Source organism: Brachypodium distachyon, chromosome 2 (genome assembly GCF_000005505.3).
Source record: "Brachypodium distachyon strain Bd21 chromosome 2, Brachypodium_distachyon_v3.0, whole genome shotgun sequence".
Taxonomy (NCBI): domain Eukaryota; kingdom Viridiplantae; phylum Streptophyta; class Magnoliopsida; order Poales; family Poaceae; genus Brachypodium; species Brachypodium distachyon.
Genome location: NC_016132.3, coordinates 46,751,364 through 46,768,131, shown reverse-complemented (window position 1 = coordinate 46,768,131; position 16,768 = coordinate 46,751,364). Strand labels below are relative to the sequence as shown.

General features: G+C 43.3%; 1 protein-coding gene across 1 annotated transcript; it reads right to left on the bottom strand.

Moving 5' to 3' along the window:
• Positions 1–4,872: 4,872 nt before the first annotated feature.
• Positions 4,873–16,220, bottom strand: LOC100837993 (DNA-directed RNA polymerase III subunit RPC3). The gene is made up of 15 exons (XM_003569514.3): positions 16,046–16,220; positions 15,793–15,937; positions 15,605–15,708; positions 12,898–12,985; positions 12,599–12,747; positions 11,350–11,496; positions 11,017–11,127; positions 9,100–9,199; positions 8,226–8,366; positions 7,819–7,856; positions 7,612–7,704; positions 7,336–7,419; positions 6,203–6,352; positions 5,177–5,525; positions 4,873–5,098 (listed from the first exon to the last, which is right to left on the bottom strand). Exons 1-14 carry the CDS (start codon positions 16,112–16,114, stop codon positions 5,427–5,429), a joined length of 1,518 nt encoding a protein of 505 aa, XP_003569562.1. The 5' UTR covers positions 16,115–16,220; the 3' UTR covers positions 4,873–5,098; positions 5,177–5,426.
• Positions 16,221–16,768: the final 548 nt, after the last annotated feature.

Here is a 16,768-nt window from a genome sequence, read left to right as displayed (position 1 = left end):
AACAACGAGACACACATGATGAATTCACCGACCTCAAGATCCGTTGACTCAGTGACTCAAAGTCAAAGGTGTTCATAGGATTACATGCGTGCGTGAGGATTCATGGGTGAGTATGTACGTATCTGTGAAAAAAAAACTGTTTCCAAAAAGAAAAAGAAAAAAATTGGTTTCTCCGGGTCTTAATTGTGCATTGGTCACGGTGAATGGTCGATAGATGCACCGAACGGCGAAAGTTCCAATCGGCCTGCAGCTAATCAATCCGTCTACTCGTTCGGTGGTTCGGTGCACTATAGACATCCACCTCGGCTGGTTTTGGAATCTCGCCGTTCGCGCGCCAGCCGTGCCTCGCGATATCATCGGGCTTGGCACCGCGGCGCGCTGATCCCATATATGCCTCGTGCCTCTGCGCTGTACAGCCGCCGCCGCCCGGCCCTAGTTAGCTAGCTACCGGTGTGTACGTACGTACTCCTATATGTTGGGCCAGCTGGTGCCGGCCCGTAACGTCCGGCGCTGAATTCGGCAGCGCCGAAGCTGCAATGCATTATCGAGCTGCGAGACCGCAACCAACAGCAAAAGTCGCACAAGAAACTGAAGAAGGCGTCTTCTCCTTCTTCTTCTTCTTCCGTTCAGCACAAGGCATCCGGCCTCCATTCGTTGCGAGCGGCGGGTACGTGCATCATGGCGATAATTGCACGCCCAATCAACGCTTTTGGGATTCTCACATGCATGTAAGGACGAATTAGGAGCGCACCGGGCATGGTTGTCTCCATTCCATCTCCTTGTGCGTCTCAAGGAATTAATTCTAATAGTTTATCATTAGGATATGGTAGTAGTTCACAGGGATGGATTGTTATGCATGACAGCGCTTAGAGAGGCTTGATCTCTCAATTTGGATTTAATCATTTTTGTAGACACGTTGACTCTCTCTCATAGTCTCGCCGCTCGCGTTCGTTCACAAATCTTTATCCTGCGCATATAACTTGACCTTGGGCCCAAGTGCCCAACCCAAAATCTTTATCCTGCGCATATAACTTGACCTTGATCCGCGTACGTCCTCCTCGCAGTCGCAGGTCTTGTACGCCCAACCTCTAGAAGTTCCTGATCGAGGCAGTACTCTTGACGAAACACACTGGTAGCTCCGTTGGTTGCGCATAAAATCTAACCGCAATTTCATTAAAATTTAAACAGCAAGCATCGGTATCAAGACAGCAAGCAGCAGCCATCATGTAAAGCAACCGGCAGTATAAAACAGCGTTTCTGCTCTTCTATTACTCCTACTCTCTATTTTGCTTCTCAAATAACTTCTCTCAATTTCTCTCGCTCTCCCTCTGATTATTCTCTCCATTCACCCTGAGTGCAAACTCCTCTTCTCCCCGTCCCGATTCATCCCGCCACCGAACATTGCGCGGCCGCCCGCTTCTCTCCCCGTCCCGATTTATCCCGCCACCGAACATTGTGCGGCCGTCCGCTTGTGCGCACCGCCTCCACCCATAGATTCCTGCTGCCCGTCCACTCCCGTGCGCCGCCTGCTCCCACTTGCCGCCCGGTACGCCTGTGCGCCCTTTCACAGCCTTGTCTGCCCGTTCGCCGTGCCCGCGCGCCGCTGTCCGTCGGGAGGGCCACTGATGGCTCGCACCGACCGGGTCCCTGCTGCCTTGCATGAGGCCACCGCCATCCCGGCCTCAGGCTCATCCCATCGCCGTCCAAGTCCCGCGGGGAGCCACCGGCGCACACAAGCCGGTGGAGGCGGCGGTCGGGGCGCGCGACGGAGCCGCGGGTCCGCAGCCGCCTTCCACATATGGACGCCGCCGACGCTCACAAGTTGGTGGAGGCGACCAAGAGCGGCGGCGGGCCTGGTGAGATCCGGATCGGGTGGGGGTGAGATTCGTAGGAGAGGAGGAGCGAGGAGGGTTCTGTTTTTTCTTTTTTTTTTTTGAACGGTACGTGTTTTTTCTGCGCTTGAGAACCGCGGGAGCCGGGATTAAAAGGCGCGTGGGACAACGGTGGCAGATCCGTATCGGTGAAGTGACGTACCATCACCACCAACTCTAATTTAATATATTGGTATAGATATCCAGATTTGATGTCCCTCTGAAAATCAGATTTGCCAGCTAGGAAGCGATTGATTACGCATGCAGAGTCATCAGCCCGGACGGAGCACAGCCAGAGAGGGAGGCAGAAGGTACCAACCCGAAAGTACTCAGAGTACAAAATCACCGAAACAAAAACATAATGCTGAATTAACTTTGGTTAACAAACGAACAAATTCGTGTCCTAGTCATGGTCACATGGGATCATCCAGCGCCACGCCAAAAATAGGCCTTTTGTATATTTCTCCGGCCAGAATCACCACCACATCCAAGACGCGATCAGACACCGCCCGTCTCGGCTCTCACGAATCATCGCCGGACATTTGGTCCTCGGGACTCGTGCTCTAAGTACTTGTACAGCTCCTGTCAGACACGACAGATACTGTATGATACCAGTACTGTTTTTGTTGTTTTTGTCAGGGGGCTTGTTGTACGTAGTGATTTGTAGCAGTTCCACGACGTTGCTTGCTCTCACGTAGTAGCACGATTATTCATCGAGATCTCTTATTCATCAGAGAAATCAACGTGCAGTGCCACCGATCTGCCTTTTCTCCTTTACAACATCCCGTCTTTCTGCCAATTTCGATCAACACACAGCTCCGTGTTACGGCGGGGGTCAGCACGAACAAAGCAAGCGGCTTCCACCCCGAATCCCACTCCCACAGCTCATCAGCCCAAAAGCGACGCCGCCGGCTCCAAATTTGTCCGTGACTATCGGCGAATATGGATGCCATGGGGGAGGGGAGAGCAAGGCCACATGCCAATGAGGCAAATATTCTGTGGCGGGCACATGCTGCTACCCCATTGGTGTCTCAGCTCCAGCTCACCGTCCATTTGACCACACCATCACACACCGGACACCGCTACATGTGTTTTGTACAGCAGCGCGGGAGTTTAAAATTGTCCTGGCTCCAACTTACTACAGCTTGGCTGCAATCTGATCCACAGGGCAAGGTCATTTCAACGGCTGACGTGCGCGTGTTTCTGTTCGGTTGATTAGCAATAAATGGATTCCGTGATCAGATTTCTTCTACTAGATAGGTTTGAGTTGATGAGAGTCGTCCATGTTACAGGAGGATGTCTGCCTTCGTGTGGCCACTATGTCGCACGCGTATCCCGGATCTCACTGCATGGTAGGCGCGCGATCAGTAGTCTTATCATCATGCAGTGTCCGGGTGTAAAATATGTACAAACCCCGCAATCCCAGGTCTGATAAGGAGCGTGATGGTATTCTACTGGAGCTGACAATACTCATCTTTCGCAGGGCATACAGGACCAGAACGGATTGCTTGCATTGCAAACCCAAAATGGGTTGTTGTAGCAGGCCTAGCTAGGATCAGCAGCACTCAGCCACAGCAATGGAGCCTTCCCTTCAAGCGACATAAAACTTGGCCGAGCGCTGCGAATTCAGGTTCAGAAAAGAGCTGTTTGTAAAGGGCTTATTTTTACAGTTGCATGCCACTTCGTGACTCCGAATCTGCCCTAATGGCAAACGTGGCATGTGTCTGCATCCACACATTTCTGCAATGCCTAATTGGGAAAGTTCTGTTCACGCTAGGAAGGCAATATATCGTGCAATAGAAGTAAGGTTTCAAAAGAAAAGGAGAAAGTACAAAGGTACATGGAGACGAGAGGAAAAAATGGGTCCATGCCCACGGCCGTAGATCAGGAACGACACAGCTCGGAACTTTCAGAAGCCACTTGGAAACAGCATGCGCAAATGTCACCAGCTGGACTACACAAAAACGAAGACACCCTAGAAATGGAGAGACGCGTGATGAGCCAAAGCTATACACGCTACCAGTACTAGAGTACTAGACACACTACCAGCAGTACTTATTCCCTTGGTGCAGATACGTACAACACAATCATGGGCAAGTACAATTTTTATCTGTACGCGGATCCCTTGTGTACAGCCTTTCTTCCTCCCACTGTTCTTTATGGTGGTTGGTACGCCGCCGAACATTCCCCATGGAACAAGGCGAGTCAGTGGTGGATTATTATTGTAACTAGTTCCAGTATTTGTTTCCAGCTAACTGCAGCAGTTGACCTCGCCGTATTATGCATTTAGCGCAGTAGGCTTCTTTCATGTATGCACATGGGTGTGATACGGTGCTAGTGCATGGCTTGCAAAAGTCCATGGTCATGTATACGTGCATGACGACGCGTTCGCGACCTGTCGTGGCAGTCGTTCCAAGTGGCGCAGTATCAGGGTTCCCTGCAACTTGCGAATTATTGGGATTATCCGCTGCAATCATCGGTGACCTGCCGGTAGGAGTGGCAATTGGGCACCTTTGCTGACGGTTGGATAACCTGACATCCCGGATAACGAGTGGAAAACAATGAGGTCGGTGGAAATGTGGGTTTGCTTACCAGTGAATGTCGAATATCACGAAAATAACCAAACTAGGATTTTCGAGCCTGATATTGCCGCAAAAGATTAACAGGAAAAAAAAATGCAGTGGGTGGATTTTTGAACATGAAACTGCCACAAAAATTGACAGAAAAAACACAGTCCCATCCAATGTACTCCCTCCGTTCCTAAATTCTTGTCGAACGCAGGGAGTAGAACCTTGGCTACGTGACGCAAGGGAGAAATGGAATGTGCTGGTCTAGGGCAGTCCACTAAATAATGAAGATGAACATAAAAACAACCGCAGGTATGAATTTCCAATCTCAACATTAGCATCAGCTAGTGATGTGAATCAACCAAAACTCAAATGAAGTGGCATTACCAAACGTACAGCAAGAACGTCGTCAGTCAACAAGACATCAAGGATGGTTAACGCAGAATAATATCATACATTAGCGTCCGATAAAACTAGGGAACTTCAATTTTATACTTTTTATGGACAAGTATTATAGAACCTACGATGTTAACCTACTGAAGGACTTCATAAATCTATAGAATATCATGTCAAAGGATGGAACTCAGCTTTGGAGATGAACTAATATTACCATCCTTTTGGAGATGAACTAATATTACCATCCTTTTGGCCTAAAGAACCCTGGAGCAAAAGATGCATAACATGACCTAATTAACTTGTTTGGATGAAAGATATCAAAGGGCGAGCTCGTATGCATACCTTCCTAAGTTGAGCATCCAGTCTGGTCAATAACTCGTCAGACAAGCTACCCACCTTGCCTGGGTAGATTCCTTGTAGAACTCACTAAGATGCAATAAGAACATTTTCACCAATAGTACATAAATAAAGGTGCCAAAGCTGAAAGATGCTCAGAAATGTTTAGTCAATTTAGTCTCCAACTTAACATGGTCACTTTTTTTTACATTTTATAGTATTACTAGAAATGCTGGCAACACGGATTCCAGTGCTTTCAAAAATCATGGAACAGCATGAGAGAGTCATCATGTCTCGTGAGGGCCAGGATCAAAATGTTCTTTCTGTTCCGCAGCTTTGTGTCATCCTTTGAACCCTGCAATGCTTGAAGTTTAGGGGCAATTCATTAGGTGAGGTCGCACACATCAGTGCAAGTAAAATATGCTCGAGGACAACGAATTTAATGTCAACATGGTAAAAATTCATAATGTGATGTTACGGCATCTGATTTTGCGTCAGCAGCAACTAGGCCCTGTTCCTGCAAATTCCAATGTTACAGACAGACCATATTCTTTTTCATGCCAATATGTATTGTGTATCAACTAACAAGAGTCCAAATTCAGTGATACAAATTCTAAATTGATCTTGGCCAATTGGAGTAAGAATATGCATTGAAATGTCACTTTCCGATTAATACCCGTCATGGATTATTTCTAATGAAGACTTTCTATAGGGGAGCAAAGGAAATTATTGACTTCAAATTAAATCATCTTCCTGTGCATTTGGGGTAAACTGATGGAAGGCACAACCTGGTCCCAATCAGACAAGCTTATGAACATATGATTCAGTAAAGAAACTGCAGCTACGATATTTCATACATTATTCAGTGATGTAGTATGAGCTATGATGATGTACATATGAGGTATATATCAACAAACCCTGAAGTGCATCATGAATTCGTGATATGTATGAATAAAAGGAAAAACGTTTAATTTAGGCAAGGTAAGCCTACAGCTAGAGAACTGTAACGGTGGAAGATCATCAGAAGATAACCTCGAGTAGAAGTTCAGCTATGTAATTCACCATCTGGCGCAAGTTTAATGCAGCATGATAGAGATTATCGATGAACTGTTCCCGAAATGTACTTTTCGCTCTCCATACATAAAACTGTGCATATCCTGTTCCCGCTACAGAAGAGATTTTCTGCAGAGATAGGGAATATTGTGCACAGAAGCACAAAAATAAGCATATCTTTTTGTCGTCATATAAACTTAAAATGCATCAATATATATTGTGAACAGAAGCACGAAAATGAGACTATGGGAATTCCTGCTGATTCGAATAGAAGACTTGCCGTTTATAAGGAAAACTAGGACGAAAACCATACAAGAGCGCGGTTGATTAGAGGACAACCATACAAAACCCTGGCACCGCCTGCCCGATGGCAGCACCCGCGCCCCTCGATGTCGCAACCACCAGCCATGCAGCTAGCCTCCACCACCAAAATACAACATCCGCCCAGGGTAGGGTGAGAAACTAGCTCTTCAGCAACGCCTCCGAAGGAGAAGGGCACCCCTGGGCGCCGACATCAGCGGCATCGACCCCCATCAGCTCAAGGCTTTCATCCAGGGTAGGGTGAAAAACTATCAAACTAGCTCTTTGGCGATGCCTGCAAAGGAGAGCGACACCAGTGGGCACTGACGTCACCGGAGTCAACCCAATGACACCCGTCAACTCAAAAAGCTTTCGCCCAGAGCATCACGTACCCCAGGGAAGGGTGCGGTCACGCCCTCCAATGAAGCACTGCCCAGGGTAGGGTGTGAAGTACTAGCAATCCTTCCAGAATATAGAACTGGATATTCATTGCGCTTAAGTACTTAGCATGTCGATCAGAGTTTACTATACTTACTCTTGTATCTAAAATTCTGATCAAGATTGTGAGAAGTTCCAAGCTTTTGCCTAAATGCTCAAATTGCCCTTTTCTTTTTTGTTAATGCCTATAAATATTTTAAAAAATGTATGCTGAAAGTATTACAGTATATCATTATATCATTATGCATTAAAGGGTCGCCTGCCAGGTATGATAATCAAAGCAGTGAAGTTATCTGTTGGACAAAAGGCACCAGGAACATGTAAAGCAAGGAGGCTAAACCAGTGCTACTTTCTTATGAAATTATGGAACAGACCTCTGTATCTACGTAGTCGTCTTTCCATAGTTTGTACAAAGTTGAATGAACAATCTGCTTGTCAAGAATCGTCGTGTCAATAATCTGCATTTTGCTATCAAGTTTAGAGTTGTGCATTGCAACAGGAAACCATGTCATCAAGTAAACAATCATAAAATAGGAATACATCAGCACATAACTAAGATTGAAGCATAACATGGGCTTTATTGAGAGAAATATATTAAAGCAATAACAGAGCATAGTACTAAAATTTCCTCATTGTAGAAGAGTGCTTACTTGATCTGTCTCAACTGGACCGCCTTGTGTGACCAACAGCCTAAAGATTGTAAAAGCTGCTTGTCCGTATTTCTTCTTCACAAGCGACTCTATCTATAATGCACAGATAGAAGATATGCATGTCCAATGTTGGATGTTGGTAGGTAATGAATACGGGAGCACCTTTTAAAATAAAATAAAGTATGAAACAGTAAAGCAATCTTGTACCTCCTCATTTCTACATGATTCAACCATTTTGCGTAAATCTACAAAAGCAGTACCACTGTCAGACAACTTAAAAAAAAAACTCAAGGCTCACGTAGCAAATTTGAACATTACATCAAGTGCTTATTAGAATGGAAGACAGGTAATTAGGAGACTAGGTTTCTATAACATGATTTCCAGCAGTTTTTATATCCTTTTTCATGACATAAGCTGACCTTTTTATTAATACAGGAATTGGACTGAATCAGAACCAGTTTCTTTGTGGTAACAACCATACAATGCCAAGTATGACAAACAAAACATAGCATGCAGACAATTTCTGCAAGCTAGAGCAATTCACCAACATAACTTTCATGTATCAGGCTTATGCACGGTAAGAATATCAACAATACTTTTTCAATAACTCTTACCAAAAGTATAGGCTTCTGGGTTCTCATTGGAAGTAGTACACTGTAAATCCTCCAGAACTCTGGTTACCTGATCCAGTGTCATTGATGCACCTCCTTCCTTTTGTCTTAGTCTCTCCAAAATACCATTTATTGGTGATGTCACTGCAAAAAGTGAACCCTCTCATATTTTTTGACAAACAAAACTACGAAGAAGACTCAGTGCTTGAGAGGATGGTGTTCCTCCCCTCTAATTATATTATGTTTTCAAAGAAGGTACTGAGAATTTTTGCAGAAACACTAATGAAAATAGCATGGACAACTATTAGTTAAATTTAAGTCATCTAACTTCAGTGAGGAGTCATGGTACACTTGTACTTCAGTTGGTTACTTGCCTATTTGGTATCTCAGGAGTCAGGAGTCACTATGCTGGTACTGATTCTGAAGTGTGTATGAAATTAACTTAATTGGACAGATTGTTTTATCCTCTTATATTTCTTAACTGTTATTTCTGCTTCAAATGGAACAGAGAATAGAAAACTGAAGCCAATGATAAAACAAAGTTATTTTAAGAGCATATGCCAGTACAGGAATAAACTGCTACATGTCATTCTCCCAGTATTCTGGCTCATAGAAGAACATTGCGAAGCTATAAATCTAAAATAGATAGATCAAACAGACGACTAGCGTTTTTTGGTTAATTGTTTAGTAATGCTCAAAACCATTAGTAATGCTCAAAACCAAAAGGCAAGACCAGAACTGATATTCAAAACTGGGATATTGATCAAAATAATTATGTTCATAAAAAAAATATGAGAAGGTAAAGCCATAAAATAAAATTGACATGTTTCTGGTTCTGATACTGAAAGGATACTTGAGCTATTGATATTGGTAATACCAGAGTCGGTATCCTTTTCAGTTAAGTTAGCCTCGCAAAATGACTCCCAAATAGGATGTGTGCCAACTTTCAGCTTTAGCTTCTTTCTGTCTGCACAAAACTTGAATACAAGAAGAAGAAAAATGTTGGTATTAACAAAGTCAAATTGCATGCTTTCTTTGGCTGCATCATTCATGCACACGCAAATAATTATATCAGCCCATATATAAATGAGTAATTGGCACTGTTTACTGAACTTATGGAAATCTAACTGTCTCCTCCACCCCCTCCAAACCATAGCTTCCTCCATCCCCCCGCCCCCACCCCCCATGCTGCCGGAGGATGACATGGCCAAAGACCATGCAGTGGACGACAGCGGCAGGAACTCTCGCCGAGCTCCACCCGGGGTGGTTGTCTGACTGATGATGATGGCAACCATGCCCCTGATCTGAGAGTTGACGGTGGGAAGCTGACGGTTAGCAGCATGTGATCTGAGAATTTTTGTCTGGACAAAAATCCGTGGTGGCCTCCAGAATGCTGGTTCTGGCACTGCGGCTGGTAGGCACGTGAAGATGTGGACAAGGCGAAAGCTACGTCTGGTTGATGATTGGCAGAAACTACATCGATGAACCCGAGTGAAAATCCTAGGTCCAATTTGTTGGACCAGGCAGCGGAGGCACTTTGGTGCCGGGGGCTTCCTGGAGACACTGTATTTGGGGGTGATGGTCTATTGGTGAATTGTGGCGTTACAGGCAGACTGGCAGCGCCTTGAGCTGTTTACGCGACAGCATCAGAGGCGGCTTACTAGCTCGAAGGGTTCTGGCACGAGCCTTTTCTTGTGCAGGAATTGATAGTTGCAGCCTTGCAGGCTATGATTGTTTTTCATGCTATATGTAACTTGCCGCTTCTCACAGGCCTTTCTGCACAATTTCTGTTTCTTTCTTGTAATAAGTTGGTTGTGTGTACCCTTAGGTGGTGCGGAGGCTGGGTAATAAAGTTTCTCTTTTCTCAAACAAAGACTTGTACTACATCATAGGTAAACCTTTAGGGCATGTCTGATGTATATTTTAAGCAGGTTCAATAGATGAGAGAGAATCTATTGAGTGAGTCCATCTTATATGATGAAACATCAATTCAAGATGAATAAAACCATAGCATCAAACTCTAAGCTTAAGCAAAACACAGCGCACAAAAAAACTCCCATGGCCACACATGTCAGCATGGCCGCTGTAGCTGCCGGCGTCCATGCTGCTAATCTCTGTCATTCCCTGCTGCCCCACTCGTCTCCACAGAGCAGCTGGCACTTGTCCAGACTGCATGCCACTTAGCATCGCCCCTGCCACAAAGCTCAACTACCCCCCGTTCTGCTCGTTGTGCTTCCATTGCTCCCAATCTGCTTGTTTTCAGGAGATACCCCAGAGGCAGTAGTACTTTAGGAGAGAGATGAACACTGGGTAGAGGGTAGAGATGAACGGGGGCTAATGACCTTTTTCTATGTACTGGATTTCACTCTAAAGCAACACCGGCTTGCATTGGGCCAAAAAGCGCTCAGTTCTATTTAAGGTGGCATGGTTATAAACCAATGTTGCTTCAGTACACTGCAAATGTTCTTATATGTTTACAAAGAACGTACATTTAGAACTTAGGCACCCCCTGAGGTAGCTTGAACATATATCATTTTTTAGAGGTGTCCTCCTTTTACTGAATAAATTTTTTTCATTTTCAGATGTACAATTATTTTCTAGTTTTATTTACAACATTTACATATAATGAATTGACATTGTGCAGAATAGATTAGCTTCCTTGGTGAACAGGAATTTTACTTTCAGAAGTCCCGATGCAAACAAGGGAAAAAGAACATCAGTGCTTAAAAGAAACGAATATGTGAGCCTACATAAATAGGCTATCTAACGTAGTGTTATGATAACAGCATCATACCTTCTTCTTTAGACAGAATGTAAATTGTTCAAAATTTGCCCGCCAAAGTACTTCATTTTCTGCAATTGTTGAATTGAGCTCTTCATCTACCTCAAAGGCCCCGCGTTTCCGCTGTTGAAATAACAATAAAGATTTACAAGAAGATATAAGTAGCGCATTTCATTTAGTTGCTTCATTTGTCAGTCCCCACTAATACTTCAGACAATGCATTGTCATTAACAAACTTCCTTTTTCTAATTTAACATGATGCAAAACAGTAGCATTATTTTGATAAAAGCATGAAGTCACTGTGTAATAACATGGCAATGGAAATAAGTAAAAGGAGTACGGCACCTTAGCACTATCCACAGGGTCACGAGAACAACCATTTACATCTGATGCATCTTCGATGATGTATGGGATCTCAGAAAATCTTTCTGCATCAGAAAGGTCTGCAGTATTGACAATTTTCTGCTCAAGTGAAATAACCTTCTCGAAATTCTGTACCAAACCAAAGATACATCTGTCAGGTCATGAAACAGATTATCATCATACATAGAACAGTAATATATTAAATTATCAAAATCTTAGTACTAGTAAATGACCAGTTTTCAATAGTGTTATAAGTTATGACTTCGGAGTTAAGTGTAGGATGTTTTTTCATCAACAGCCTGGCATAAAAAGAAGGATCCGGAACTCCTTAATCACTGAGCTAACGTATTCCATTTGCGAAGTGATCTAATTACAAGACTGAAGTACTAAACTAAGCAGCATAGTTTTAAAAACAAGATCAGAACGGCAGTTTAACCGGAGCCTCATCCAGTCTGGCTCAGTTAGAAAATTGCCTGTGCAGCTCAGCCGGTAAGAACAGGAGAACACAAGTCAAACTGGCTGGTTCTGCTTTAAACACACCCCGGTCCAGCCACTCAGAAGTGTACACGTGATAAAAAAAATCGCCTCAACAGGTGCCGATCCTGGGACCTCAAGCCTCACACGTGAGACACCGCGTCCATGAAATCAACTTTTTTTCTGACCGGGGAAAACAGCAGGAGAGGCTCCTACTGTGTTTGTATTAATGAAATATAGTTACAGCTTTAGATATGTACATAAGGAAAAAGAGATGGGGCGCGGGTCCCCTAAAAAGAAAAGGAAAAAAATTACAGGGTAGCTAAGATGCTGGTAAGTTTAATTTTCTGGCCCTCTTTTGTGATCCTGTAGCTAAGGAGTTGGAGATCTGCCTTGAGCCGGGACTTCCAGGATTCTTTTGTTGTAATCTATCCTTGAAATCAACTGGACCAAGTTAGTTTGTTAATCTATCCTTGGAATCAGGTCTACTTAACCCATAATTTCTTTGTCATACCACTAATAATGATTTAGTGAACCGCCAGTCGAAACAGTGAACCAACAATTGAACCGCTGAACAAAGACACTCACCGGTTCAGTTGCCTGTTCAAAATTATGCTAACCAGTCTAGTCCATTTCTACTAATCACTGTGTGCGTTAGTTCACAAAGAAAAACCTATATAAAAAAAAGTAAAGAGCAGCCTTGTTACATGACCAAAATTGCAAAAGGAGGTAATACACACATAATAGCTTTACATACTTTTGGGGCTCTTCTCCTTGAAGATGTAGGTTGTTGAACTACAAGTGGGTCGATAAAGGGTTCAGGTTTTGGGCAACGTTCCACAAAATGTGCATGCACAAGTTTGTTCAAGTTCATTCGTATTTCTTCCCGTGCTGGTCGTATGCTGCCTGAAAAATAGTAATAACCCAATATCAGGGGAACAAACTTTAGTAATAGTCATGATCACTGAAAAAGCGAAAGAGAAGGGAAGAAAACATTATCATAAAAAGAACAAAGGATGATTCAATAAAAACCTTTGGCAGATTAAAAGGAACTACCTTCTGGTACTTTAGATATGGTGCGCCCAACAAGCTGGTCAAATGTTAGCCTGCCGTTCTGAAGTAATCCCTCAATAAGAACTTCTGACTGCAAGATAAATAAGCTTCACACATAAGGTCAAAAAGTGAAAGAATGTTACAGGCACCGAATGATTTTAGCCATAATGTTAAAATGAAGTTTTTTTTCGGATTGAGAACGACCCCGAAAGGATGACAATTTTTTGTGGCAAAAATAGCACTGCAACTATTAGAAGGTAAGTTCAGACCAGTATGTTTTCTCAGTTTCTCTTACCAACCACCACAAACCAATAGTTGCTATTGTACTTGTCAAACACCAAAAGAAGTCAAACAACAAAGCAAGAACTTAAATAAGGAACATAGCTTTCATTTTATTAAACAACCAACAAACTAAGCATTAATCAATCGACTTAGCATTTAGCAATGATATGGTGCATAAAACCCTGTTTTACAACAACCTATAATGTCTCTACCAGTTATCATTGTTAATATTAAGCAATGTAAGACTCAGCCTCCTGGGTTAAGCAGTAAGTTGTTAGGCCATTGTGCATGGTACTTCCATGCACATATCTTGAATGATCCTGCACTTGCGAACCCTAGAATCAGTCTCCATGCCAACTGCATAGTCCTCTGGTGGTTTATTCTTTCTCACTAAAAGCTTGTGCATGTGCTCTATAAAGAACACTGGATTCAGCAGATGTTTGCATGGGAAATTATGCTATTTTTCTTCAGAGTAGTCTTTAGCTCATGTTCCGATCCAAACCATTGCTCTCCACCCTCCTCCTTCTGGCATTCTCATCTCCACGGCCAACAGCACTCTTCCCTCTGCCAGTCATCCCACCTCTGTTACCATGGCCGGAGAATGCGCAATGGGCACAACATCGTCAGAAGAATCAAGCCTAGAAGCTACTCCCCCTGTTCCTTTTTATAAGACGTTCTATTGTCCTGGATTTAATAAAACTAATTTAAAGTTGCAGATGTTTGGATTTTTCTATAAACTTGGTCAAACTTTAAGAAATTTGACTTAGGACAAAGCTACAACATCTTATAAAAAGGAACGGAGGGAGTAGCGGCCATTATAACACTGTACTACAATGAAACACATATATTAATTTAGCAAATTGAATAGAATACAAATAGTTCAGATAAAATACGGTTCAGATGACAAAAGTCTATACCACATGTGTATCCAGAAAAGTTCAATATAAACCCATGTCCATATGCACCCCTTATTGTGTGATAGTACACTTGTGTACTTCAAACAAAGATCAAAAGATTATAGTGTCAGAACATGTTAAAAGTGTGTGTACGAGCAAAAATTTGTGCAAAATTATGTTCATATCATCATATGTACACTACAAAAACGTGAGATATTATCATTGCACTATTCTTCATTAAGGTAAGTCTATTTTTAATCCTTTTTGTACAATGCACATAGGATGATCTCTTTGCACAGAAATTTTTGTGTGCTAATATAGGGAAGGGGGGGGGGGGTCATATACTCAAATCCTAAGCCCTCGTAAAGTAAAGTATTACCCTAATGGGTGCATATGAACTCAGAAATCTAATCCCATGTGTACCCATATATTCTAGATGAATCTGAATACAAATACAAATATAGGATAAAACGTCAATCGTTCAGGAAAATCATAACTATATTTGCATCTTATAAATACATTGCTCAAATAATATGGATAAATTGGATCCGGTGGACATCATTAGCTGGCATCAGGATCGATTCTAGTTCCAGTAAGTGCGGGGATCATTGGAAACAGGAATACACACAGCCATGCCCAACAGCATAAAAAGCTTAGTGCTCAACTCAGATGATGGATTGAGAATGCAAATACAGAACCTTCTTTTTTTTTAAATGAGGGGGATTCCCTCCGATTTCTATTAAGAGAAACCATAGGATATACAGGTTTAGTAGCTTACAAGCCAGCAAACACATGCCTATCAGAGCATAAGCCTGTGAAAAGGAGAGAAACAGAGCAATGCTAAGAAACATAGCACATAATAACCACCTAGACTAAAAACAAAGCCAGGTAGGAAGGGTTCATAGCATGGATATACACTCCTTGAAGAACTGCAAACAGAGCACTAGATTAAAATTGGAATGCTCAAGCTGAAAGAGTAAGGATATGAAACGGGCCATGTTGCATTACAAAGAAAGGGTTAAGCGATAAAAATATGGTAGCCCCTATGATCTTTGAAGGAGTAAGAATATGTTTGGGAGTTCACCACTATAATAGTTCGAGTATGCTCGATACTAAACTCCAGATAGAAAGAATTAACAAACTGCTATATGCCAACAGTGGTTCCAGTGTGTCTAAATATCATGCATGAATTGAGTCCATTGCCAGCGTCAGGGAGTAGAAGAAATCCTAGGGACACCGATCTAAATTGTTCGCATGCCTAGGATTGGTTTAGCACGTTTTAATAATCTTTGGATGGGTTCAGAGATATTTCAATTACACCATGTCATCAACTGGACCATTAATTGAGGTCAAGATGCATCTACCCAAGAGAATCACAAGGCAAAATTCATAGGTTGAAAATTCTAAAGTACCCATCTTCTCTCCACATTGATTTCAGTGTTCAGAGAACGTCGGTTGCTGTTTGAATCTATCCCAGTTTTTAACATGCAAGTGTAATAAAGCTTGAACTGAAACTAAATCCAAGTAAGGACCTCCGGAATGTCCGCACGGATGACAGAGAGGAACTTTGAGAAGCGCAGCCGGTGCAGGACATTATCGAAGATGGCCAAGTAAAGAGTCACAGTCCTATCGCGCCCTACAACCACGGAAAAATGGAGTCACAGACTAGTGAAGGCATCGAATCAGATCATATAATCAATGGATTTGCATACGAGCTTGCCTTTGGGGGCCGAGAAGGCCTGGACGCAGTTGTGCTGGATGAGGACAAGGAGAGAGTTCTTCACCTGTCCCGGCGAGAGCTCGAGGCGGCGCACGATCTCCTGCAGCGATAGCTCCCCGTGGCGGAGGAGGCAGTCGCACACCTTCTGCGAGAGGGGGTCGGACGGCGGCGTTAGGGCAACACGCGGACGCACGAAGACACACGGAAGTAGGCAGGGAATGACAGGAGGGGAAGAGGTGGGCGGGAGCCTTACAGCTACGAGGGGGCCGAAGTGGTCGGAGATGATACCGACGGCAAGGAGGATGCCGTGCTGCGACACCATGGTCGTCGTCGGCGAGGGAGCCTTCCCTTTTTGGCTTCAGATTTTCGGGTGTCGGCGGTAGCTTCAGAGCACCTGCTAAACCCTCGCTACCTGAGGGAGGCGCGGTTGCAGGCTTGCAGCCTTCGGAATAAGGGCCGTACGCGATCCTGGGCGTCCATTTTTGGGTCCAACGGCTCGGTTTCGCGCTACGGAACGGTCCAATTTGACTCAGTGCCCTTGTTTGTGTGTTAACCTGGTTGGTGTTTTCATTTTTTGATATGAATTTATACATTCTTGATTTGATGGCCTGCAACGTTTAATGCACTGAATAAATGTTTACATTGGTGCCTTATACAAAATATACAATCTCCGTCCATAACAGTGACCCCGTGCACACATTTTAAATTTTTACTTCAACCACTAGTTGCATTAGTAATATATTGTACTTCCTCGATTCATAATAGGTGTCGCTGATTCAGTCGCTGATTTATTATGGACAGGAGAGAGTATCTTTTATGTGATATACAAATTACATCGTTCATTCTTTTCGAATACAAATATAGTCCTTATGGTACCCAAACGACATTTATTAGTCTACTTGGTTGTAAAAGTTGAATGTTGAAATATATGTGTCTATTGTAAAAGGATGGATAAAATAGCAACTTGCTACCTTTT